The sequence below is a fragment of the Eucalyptus grandis genome, chromosome 11 (genome assembly GCF_016545825.1).
Source record: "Eucalyptus grandis isolate ANBG69807.140 chromosome 11, ASM1654582v1, whole genome shotgun sequence".
Classification (NCBI taxonomy): Eukaryota; Viridiplantae; Streptophyta; class Magnoliopsida; order Myrtales; family Myrtaceae; genus Eucalyptus; species Eucalyptus grandis.
The window spans coordinates 48541894-48553403 of record NC_052622.1 but is presented as its reverse complement, the minus strand read 5'-3'; the positions used below and the strand labels follow the sequence as shown (position 1 = coordinate 48553403).

Here is an 11510-nt window from a genome sequence, read left to right as displayed (position 1 = left end):
AAACCCAATAATTGAACTCAAAAAAGGAGGAAAAAAGAGACGGGATTATATTTATCGTTGCTCAGTGAAAGGAGAAGTCGTTTATTAAAAAGACAATCGTATCAGTATGGAACCAGTCGTTTATACCTGGCGGTTTATGGGACCAGTCCTTTCCAACTTGGTGGGGCAATTCATGTGGCCGTTCTCTTTATATGATCAAATCCGTGATAGATACTTAACTGAACAAGGTAGAAGCTCAGTAATGACAGCAAAAAGGTAAGATACTATCACCTTCTGAACACTAATATCGAATCGACGAATCATCACTTGTGAATTGAAGGGAGAGTTACGAGGCTTCATGTGTTAAAAGCTCATTGGGGAGTTTCGAGATACATGCCGTTGAATTTTTTTGCCGACCCGTCAAATGGGTACCTTGTGGACGACACCTGTGCCTTCGCTGCGGAGGTTTTCGTCATCAAGAGTTCGGGAGTCGGCGAATGTGTAAGGATGCTAAAGGAGAGCACACCGTATAATTATGAATGGAAGATATTGAGGCTCCCAAGCATAGAGGATGAATATAGACTCTTTGATGTGTTCACTGTTGGAGTCCTTGAATGGTAGCTCCTATTTACAAACTTCCTTCCAATGATAAACTTTCGTTTTTGTTGATTTATTGTTCGTCCTATCTATTTATCACTATTTTCAATCTTTTCGCAGGAGGGTGTGGGTATTCCCATGTGGTGATTTGGATGACGGGCAAAAACCTTTCAATATACCTCTGGTTATATAATTCCGAAAAATTGGCTTCTGGTCATAAAGTGAACGTGAGGTTCGTCATTCGGTTGAAAGGCCAAAACAACATTGTACTCCATCAGCCGGAAGGTGAGTATTTGTCCTCATAAGTGGAGGAGTGCTACACTTCAAAGCCATTAGTAACAGAAAGTCTAGAGTAATTCCAAAGTACAGTGCTAATTAAATTGCACCTGTTAGGCTGTTAGCAAGGACCGAATTCGATTTGTTCATGTAGTCCATATGGTTAGAAACTGCTGAAATCTCTCATATTTCTCAACTCTAATATTCTACTCTCTTGCTTTGTCTTTGCAACCTTGCAGCTATTACGAGATGGTTCAGTAGCTCCATCACGTATAGGGGTTGGTCATCTTTTGTGCTGCTGAAAATGATTTGGGAAAACTTGACGGATGATCCATGTGTCATTGAGGTTGAAGTTACTATGGTTGACATCTATGTAGCACGCGACACCGACACGCGACACGCGACACGCGACATGACACGACATAACACGCCGACACGTCATTTCTTAAAAATAGAGAATTTCGACACGTTCCGATACGTTATATATTAAATATATATATATATATAATAAAAATAATAAAAATAGCCTAGAATTAAATTACACGAAAATATTAAATAATATCATTCATTATTTTAATTTGTTATAATAATACATAAAACTTAGAGGAAAAAAAACATTGTTTAAAGAAAAATGCTGAATTTAAATTTATTTATTTATCATATATAGCATTTTTTTTATTACTTCTTTCATAGTAAAAGACTTTTAAAAAAAACTAAAATAATTCTAAAAAAAACTGGAAAAAAAAATTTGACTCCGTGAGTGCATATTTATAGCAATTTTATTACTTCTTTTATTACTTATTTTGTGTATATTTATATTTTGACCCCTTAAGTATTACAAATTTTTAAAATTGACCCCGTGCGTGTTGGAATCGCGTGTCAAAATTCTGGACTCGCGTGTTAGAGCATGTCGGAGAGAATTGACCACGTGTCGGATTTTTCGACACTCATTGACCGCGTGTCAGAACGCGTCGGGACGTGTCGGGACGTGTCGGAGCGTGTCAGACACGTATCAGAGTGTCGGACACGACACGAAAACTTCCGGAGAGTATCCGTGCTACATAGGTTGACATAGCTAGCAAATTGCCATCACAGCAAATATATGTACTGGATGTGTTCATAAACGAACAATCACGGTAGTTCTTTCCTCACGACAATAATAAATTAATTGAATGTATTTGTTGACTCCTTCATATTAGTTGATAGATGGATTATACATTTATGTAAAGATGAAAAATATAAATAGTGAGTAAAAAGAACAAAGGCTCAATTCAGTCTTGGTCCGGTTTGTGCAGCCCACAAGAGTAGCCTTTAGCCCAATCGCGGCCTACATCCACCAAATTCATCAATTTCAATTCATCGAAGTGTCCATGGCGCGGCCCGATTCACATAGCCCAGTTTTGATTTGTTCCAACACTGCCCAGGCCCATGAAATTTAAAATCAATTCAATCCTCTATTTGTTTCACGAAACATGAAATTTAAAATAAAAATTTCTAAAAATAATCGCCATATCGTTCGAAATAATTAGTTAATGGAAAATGTTTCCATCACCAATAATTTGTAAATGATGAACATATTTTTTCGTTTGTTCATTTTTATAAACGATATAAGTGATTAATTTTAAAATTATATATATTTTTTAACTCATTCATTTTTCGCAAAACAAATGGAGCCTAAACTTTAGCCACTACTCAAGGGCCCACGTCTGTGTGAGAAAATCCATCATCCCCACCCTCTGTCTATCACCTTTTAAAAAGCTATCTCTCAAACTCGCGCGTGCGAATGGAAGCGAGAATCTGGTGAGGTGAAAGTCCCGCGTTTAGCAAACCTTTGACAACATTGTGTACCGTGTTCGAACTGATCACCAAGTGTTTTATGAAAATGCTCGAATGAAAATTACATGCACAACCAAGAAGCATCTTCCTAAACACGGACCTGCTTAAATCACGTTGTACATGTTGATTTCACCCATTCTATCCTCGGTCCCAGTGGTTTAAACTATGCTCGAAAACCCCAAATGCTATGCCTGTCTCATTTTCATAGGATCTCATGCGTACATTTAGTCTTTGATCCTGATTCACTTCGTTACCTTCTCTGCATTGTATAGATCGATGTATAAGGCAAGAATCTCTGTCATTGAGTAATCTTGTGTAACCAAATGAGTTTTTCAGTATTTTTGCTAGATAAAACTTTGTGATTGTTGTTTGCATCTCAAAAAAAAAAAGAAAAAAAAAAGACTACTGATGAGAGTGGTTGCCGAGCGTGTCACTCAACATGAATGTTTCTTGTGTTTTATGCCACGTGCGTGTTTGTGGTGATCGGTAGATCTTCGCTGGTGAGAAAAATTGGAGAGCTGGAGTTCTCAGTTTTCCGGAAAAATCCATGGAAAGCAGAGTGCGCATGCTGTATGTGCGTCAATGGGTCGAAAATAATGAAAGTGATGGCTGGCTGTGAATGGTCCAAATAAAATCGTTGTAGTTTTGAATCTTTGATTAGATTTTTCTAGGATGTTGTTCAATGCTTTCATGGAGGCATTCAGTGAAGGAAGAGCATGAGACAGGTATGAGAGTTAAGAGGGCTCGTGGATTCGGGGAAAGGAGGACCGAAGAAGAAAGGAAAATAGTAGAAAAATAAAAAGATCTGAAAATAAGAAATGTCTGTAAAATGAGAAAAATAATAAATACGGAAAAAATTATTATCGAAGATAGGAAAATGCAGGCCTCAACTAGGTAGTTAGGTCGTAGGATTAGATTTAGTTGAGTTTCGTTCAGTTGATGTTGATATAGTTAAGGAAATTGCATTTCATGATTATTAAGGCAATTTGAATTTTAGATAGTTTTTCTCTAGATGAAATACACAGCAACATAAAAAAATAAAATTCACTAAAAAATATTAAAAATGATAAAAGTAAAAAGATAAAAGAAATCTCATTGGCGTATGGTTTACTTCTAGGGTTAGTTAATTGATCTTCGTCTTTGATATCATTAGCGAGATTTTTAGTAGGAATTTCATTTTATTATTTTTAATCGGAATTGGTCTTTGATTTCGATTTAGAAAATTAGCTCAAAGTGCTATTCTCTAGAATACTATAGGACAACTTAAAGGAGAGGTAACTTCTTGGGGATAGTTAGCTTAAACTTCCTAAGGAAGGTTGATTATTCTAAAATACTTGCTAGCTACTTTGAGCAAAGCTCAAAAGTACATGGCCGAATGGCCCCATAATCTTGTCCCCGTATGAACTAAATGTATCACCAAGAAAACATAATTAAAGTTGACACTTCGGTGGTAATCAGTAATTTTTCCCTTATCTTGATGACAAAAAACGACTTAATCAATAGTCTTTTCACATTTTCAATCGTGATTACCATCCGGTAAGCCATATGTCATAATGGTTCCACATAGCTCATATTCAACCAATTCGTATTAGTGTTGTATATTCATCCTCGAACATCTAGCACTTACTAAATTTATATTTAAAAACGTATTAAAAGAAAATATTGTCAAAGATATTCTCAATCTATTCATCGGGCTGGATATCGAAGGATAGAAGGATTAATCATGCACCCGGTGCATGACACCCAATGCGGTGTTGCTGCAAAAAGCCGACACCCTGTAATACCAAATCCAATCTAGCCCAACGAAAACAAGACCCTCTACGAGGAGTCAAAGGGACTCGTTATTCAGTAAAACAACACGTTTTGAAGAGACAAAACCGTTGAGTTTTGAAAAAGTGTTGCGGTGATAGACCGCCATCTGAGAGGCCCAACCATTCAAAACTTTCCAAAGATCCTTCTGAATGAGAATGCATATTTCCAACAGAAATGATTAAGTGATCATTTTTAATTTATTATTAAAATAACAGTTTGTTCTGAATTACAAAAAATAAATAATAAATAATTAGAAATTAGAAATTGTTATTGAGTTTACTCTTTTAAGAATTTGTGACTCACAACAAGCTGCTATTTCTTTAAGAATTTGTGACTTATAATGAGTTGTTATTCTCATAATAACTCAAAGAATGTTATGTTAGCAAAACTTTATATAGAGCTAATCAAAGTTTGCAAATAAGTGCATCCGTGAAAATTGGTCGAGTTGATAGATTTGAATTTTTTGTGGTATAAAAAAAGGTCTTAACAATGGTGACATTGGTTAATCGTACCTTATAAAAAAAACATTTTCATTTTTTTACACACCAATTGTGCATAACATGAGAAAGATGATGCTTTGAAAATGAGAAATTTTTCTTTATTTGGAAATTTAACAAGTGCCTTCAGATAGCCTTACCTAATTCAAAATAGCACATGCAACTTCTCCCGATCTAGTGTGTAAAAATGTAAGCCAAAAGGCAACACACATAGTTCACGTTGGACGGCTAAGCTGATGATATTATGTAGTTTCGCTCTTAGTTTTTCTAAATCTGGAGTCGTGTATATATCAAAACAACTTTATTATTATTATTATTATTATTATTATTTTGATTCTTGGACATGAACCCGTTAGTCGATTTCTCTCTCTTGTCCATTGGGCTTGAATTTCTTTTTTTTTTTGGTCGGAAATTGGGCTTGATTTTAACCGAGCAGGAAAAACTACGGAGTACACGGATGTCTCTCCTGCACATTACGTGTTCAAGATGGAGTCTTCTCTGTTTTGAGAGAACTTTACGTAAAGTTTAAATCTGGAGGCCAGAAGTGACTTTGGAACATTTCCAATGAAAATATCGTTTTATTTTCCAAATAAAATTCAGTAATTCTTTTAGTCTGAAATTTTATAAGCATATAGTATAATATAACGAGGAATTGAGTCAATGAAGCACACAGTCTTTAATGAGCTTTGTTGGCATAATAATCTTTAAGTTATTTTAAGAATGACAATTTATCATGAATCACAAAATCTTAAAATAATGAGCTCATAATAATTTATAATTATCTGCCACGGCAACACCGATGCACCCTCATGCGTGGAGTCGTTCACGGTGTTCCACGTGGTGGGGGGCCTGGTCAGGATGCCGGACACTCTGGGGATCGGGTAGGTGATCATGGTAGGGTACGACTGGGGGGCGACGAACGCGTGGTACTTGTGCCTGCTCAGGCCAGACCGAGTGAAGAGGCTGGTGAACGCGACTATGACGTGGCTCCTCAGGAATCTGGAGAGGAAGCCCGATGAGTCGATAAGGGCGATGTTCGGAGATGATTACTGCAGCAGGTTTCAGGTGAGGACCTTGGCTTGGGCTTGAATTTTTAAAAAATTTGCGACTTGACACGTTTCCCACTTTTTGTGGTCAGCTTCTGTTGTTAGTAGCGAACAAGTCGGTCTTAATTACTTTCCTGACTATGTGTCTAATCTTTTATGCTTGGCAGAACCTGGAGTGGCAGAAGAGGACTCTGCAAAAGCTGATATCGCCAAACTCATTCAGCTACTCCTCACAGGCCGTGACTGTCGCGCCCAGAGATGTAGGGATCTCAGGATTGACCAAACCACTCGAGCAACGCCAGGTTGAGTTGCCCTCTTGGCTGACCGAAGATGACATCAATTACAACGCCATCCAATTCAGCCGGACGGGCTTCACCGGAGGATTAAACTATACCCTTGTTTGGACTTGAACGTTCCTCTCTCTAAGCTTATGCTCTTTTACAGTTTGAATGTTCTGGTGCTGATAAAATTTTGAAGGATACAATCCTGGATGTGCGTTTTGGATTGAGTTATGGCAGAAGTTTATAAGGTAGAAATCTGAACCATAAATAGAGATCGTGTTTGAGTTGTGTTCCTCCGTACTATCAGCGATTGCCACCTCTGGATGCCTTCAATTCACGTTTTCCCAATGTTTGAGTAGATGGATTTAGGAGGAAAACACTAGAACGTCTAGCCTAAGCAATGCTCGCAACATAAGACAACAACGGCTAATTTATCAAATTCAGTATCTAATAATGTATATCACCTGTAAATTAAAATAGTGAAAGTGACTTTTGAACGTTCTTTTTACAATAAAATTTTTTAAGATTTTTTTAGTGAAAAGTGAACATTAAAGAAAAACCTAAGGCTATTCGAAACATCATATAGGGAATTGAAAAAATATAACAATCGAATAATCATATTGTGCATGCCATGTCTTATTGACAGAGAAAATATAGATTAACATAAATGAATTATATGAGATAGAGCTTCATAGGGGCATATCCATTTTGCAATTTGATCTGATCCATTAATTTGTAGAGCTATTTACTCAATCACAAACTTGATTCAATTCTATACAAAATATAGTAAAATATAAGATGAAAGTAAATCCTACTTAATTAAAGAATGATGGTAGCATTAAAAAAACGAAGGAAATAGTAGTGTTGAATTGAAAAAAATGTCAAATTAAAAAGAAAATAGGATATCTAAGATGTTTGATACTCGTGAAATTTGGAATGATGATATCCATTCAAAGTGTGGGCAAGTATACTAGCTAATTTGTATCGTGACGTGGTTGTCATCATCACATGCTTTTCAACAATTTAAGTAGATGTATCCTCAAATTAATACATACTAGTAGTGTTTTGTGTAAATGATGATGGACACCGAGTAAAAACTACATATTGCTAATTCAATCTTTTCCTTCTTCCTTTTTATAGGCATAGCAATCAAAGTGATATCTTAAATCCATTTAGATCTCTCATAAACTCCTTTATGGGTGTAGAAACTAGGAGCTATTGATGTTGTGGATCAGTGCGCGAATTGAAGTGCCAATGAAGTTCATGGTGGGGGACTTGGACCTCACCTATCACATCCCTGGCGTGAAGGATTACATCCACGACGGTGGGTTCGAGCAAGCAATGCCCAACTTGGAAGAGGTGGTGGTGATGGAAGGGGTGGCTCATTTCCTCCAATAAGAAAAGTCTCGGGAGGTCACTGCTCACGTTCATGACTTCATCAAGAAATTCTCATCCCTATGATCTAGCAGTGTCTCATGTTGTCCTTTGCAATGGTGTTCATCATTATTGGCTACATGAATACCAACCGTGAATGGTAAAAGGGCACGAGAATAATAGAATAAAGAAAAAATGCGATCCGTTCATTATCCATTTTGTTGTTACTAAAAAAATGATCAAAAATACTGTAAATCGAAATTGGAAAAATACATTTTTAGGAGCCTTTGTTTTTTATCTTTGTCAAAGCGTGCACACACAGACGGTCCATGTTGTTTTGATTTGCCTTTTTAATGAAAGTTTATGTATTTCTCGTGTATTTTTTTAGTATTAAGTACAATTCTCTTTCTATTTTTTTTTAATTGTCACAAAATCAACTTCATCCTTCTCTCTAATTTTTTCCCAAGCTTTTTAGTAAGCGTTTGTTTTTAGTTATTGAAAGAAATAGGGAAATATTCATTGACTGATTGCATTTTAGAAAGTGATTTAAAAATAATGTAATTTATTTTGCCTCTCCATAAAATAAAATCATTAATTCATCACGATGTTGCCGAAGAATGGAAGATTGTCCCACACGCATGCAGGTTGCTCCATGATAATTAGTTTTCATTAGGCGATCTCACAATTTCTTTTTTTTTCTTTTCCTGCTCAAGTTTCACGTTATCTTTTTTAAAATCACACGTCATATGTAGTCAACAATTATTACATAGACATAAACGCATGAATATCGTTTTTTTAATAAGCTTGACCTTATTCATATGCTACCTCGATAAAAAAAAAATCATCAAGTTTTCAAGGGATAAACTAGCATTTTGATAAGATATGATATAAAGTAATTAAAAATTTGTAGACAAAGTTTGGATGTTTACATGACTATGTCTTCACGCCCCTTGGCATCAAGAACAATCACAGGTCGCATCCAGTGATCTAGTAACCCAAATTAAATAATGCATTGCGCATAGACTTAAGCCAAAAAAGAAAATTAGCGCACTTCTTCCGAGGAAATAAAAAAGTGATGGTATTGTAGTATTTCTTTCTTATTTTCCCCTTTCCCCAAAAATTATGAGTTTAATTAGTTCACATCGATTTCTTATAATGGAAAATAAGTACAGATATTTGTGGGCTGTCAGCTTAGTACAGTATTAGGACAGTGCGATTCACAGATTGATTGAACACTTAAAAATAACATAATGATATTATATATAATTAGGGTCTTTCCTTTTATTGTCTAGAGTTGAAACCAAGATAAGAGATGCGATAGAGGAAATTGTGTAATTTTTATATAATTTTGTATAATTATGTATATCTAATGGTGAAGAGTACATATAGACTTTATTGGATGACTTAACAAAAAAAATATCAATTAGAATCAATTGAGGATATTCATTCGCCTTATTGGAAAGTACAATATTAGAATATTCAAATAATATATCATGTCTTTATCCAATAGTTTCAGAATAACAAAATCTTACATACAAATTGAATTTTCTTTCTTCACTAGAAAGATTATGACCTAATTGAAATCTTTCCGACATAGGGTGCAGAATAAAAACCATGGTCTTTGTCTTCTCCCAAAGGAATTCTAATTATTGTTATCGTGTCATATTACCATATATCATTTGTGCATTAAAGTGAAAAAATGAATTTATCACCACTTTTAGGTTTTCTGGTTAAGCCTTATTTACAGATCATTTTTTGCATTTTAATTTATTTTAAGTTTAAAGAGAAAATAATAAAACTGACCAAAGGAAAAGTGGCAAAAGGCAAAAGAACAAGTCAATTGTTTTTTTTTTTCACTGGAAATTACACTTTGTAAAATTCCTTAGTTGTCCCGTTAACCAGCTTCACCATTCTCTCTTCTTTTCCTTAAATTTCGAATAAACCTTTGCTTTTAGCTATTCAAAGAATGGTGAAATATTCATTTACTATTTGTCTTCCAAAAAAGAATCCGTATAATGATTAAAAGATGATGCTAAATATTATGTTTCTCGATAAAATTAAAGCTAGTCATATAATTATCTCACTATCACATTACGCGAAGAATTAAAAACAATTGCTTACGCCAATGATAATCAATTATCATTACACAGTCTCAGAAATTTTTTATCCTGCTAAAGTTCCATATTTTCGTAAATCACACACCAGTTGTACCCGAACACTTATTATGGAGACACGAATACATGCACATCATTTTTGTGATGAGTTTGACCTTATTTAGATCCTACCTTGATAGAATCATCAAGCTTTTAAGAGATACACTAGCATTTTGATAGTATATGATATAAAGTAATTGAATAATTGAAGACAAAGTTGGATGTTCACAAGATTCTGTCTTCATCCCTCTTGGTACATGGAATAATCACAGCTCGCATATTTTTCGACAGTTCTTTGCATCTAGTGACTGTCTAGCCCCAATTAAATATTTCTGTCTTATTTTTCCCTAACACAGAAAATCAAGGATTTGACTGTTTTACTCGAATTTTTAAATAGCACGATAATCTTATTGTCATTGCAAATGCAAAAGAGAAATTGTAAAAATGACCTCAAAGGCCGAAAAGAAAGATAATAAATTACCAAAACCTTTTGTATCTTTCAATTTTTTATTATAACTTTATGACAATAAATCACCTATATCTATCCATCTATCTATTGTTATCATCGCCATCACTGTCGTCGTCCTTGTTATTATTACTATCGTAAAGTTAAATTATTAGTACACTGTATGATTGGAAAAAAACAACACTTAAGAGTTCACTAAATTTTCAAAAAACTACAAAATGACATGATATTTTCGTTCGTTCTTAATTGCTTTCTCTCTCACTTGAACATGATTAAATGATAATATGTTATCTAAGCTTTAAATTGAAAAAAGAAAAGAAAAGAAAAAGAAAATCCACTATGCTAAGAAGATCCCATCATCCAAACATCATGATACAAATATGTCAATAAATTTATTACGAGGACCGCATCAGCCAACTCATTACTTTATTTTGCTTTAGTCCTTTGGAACAAGGAATTGGCTCTTCCCACCCATTTCTTTCTATACAAAGTTCTCTACACATGTCCATGCTCCCTAACAAAAGACTTATCTTAGTTAAAGATTCACGTGGTTTATATCCATAATTTGTAGCTTATTAATAAAAAGGTATAGATTTAAGAAAAATAGAATAAATTATCTAAAAAGTTATAAACCTATTGTACTTATGCTAACTTAATCCTAAAACTTTTAACATTTTGTTAATTAAGTCAATCTGATCAATTTTTGTTGGAAATTACTAATGTGGATATGGGCCATCTTACGTTGCACTATCGGTGCTAATGTTAATAATTTTTATAATATTTTAAAAATATTTATTTATTAATTTTTTTGTTTGTCTTTTTATATATATATATATATAATATAACTGGTTGTTGGGCCTCCACAATGGTTGAAGATCAACTAGAGGCGAGAGCTAGCGAGTTTGACCTCACTAGCCTTGGGCGAGGCTCAACCTCACCTAGAGGCGAGTGAGGCTCACCTTTGCTAGTGCCCGGTGGGGGTGAGCTTGGCTAGATCGCCTCTGGCTTATTGCCGAGGCCTAGCGTACAGCAAGAGAAGGAAGGGAAGAAAAAGAAGAAAGAGAAAAAAAGGAAAAAAATTAAAAAAAAATTAAAATCAATATTAAAGTATTATTAAAAATTATCTATGTCGATATAGACTTAATTGGCAAAACGATAAAAGATTTAAAACCCAATTGATAAAATTTTAAAAA

General features: G+C 34.5%; 1 protein-coding gene across 1 annotated transcript; it reads left to right on the top strand.

The window, feature by feature from the left end:
* The first annotated feature begins 5888 nt into the window (after positions 1–5888).
* On the top strand, positions 5889–6453 carry LOC104427973 (epoxide hydrolase A-like). Its single transcript, XM_010040979.2, has 2 exons — positions 5889–6062; positions 6211–6453. Exons 1-2 carry the CDS (start codon positions 5889–5891, stop codon positions 6451–6453), a joined length of 417 nt encoding a protein of 138 aa, XP_010039281.2.
* Positions 6454–11510: the final 5057 nt, after the last annotated feature.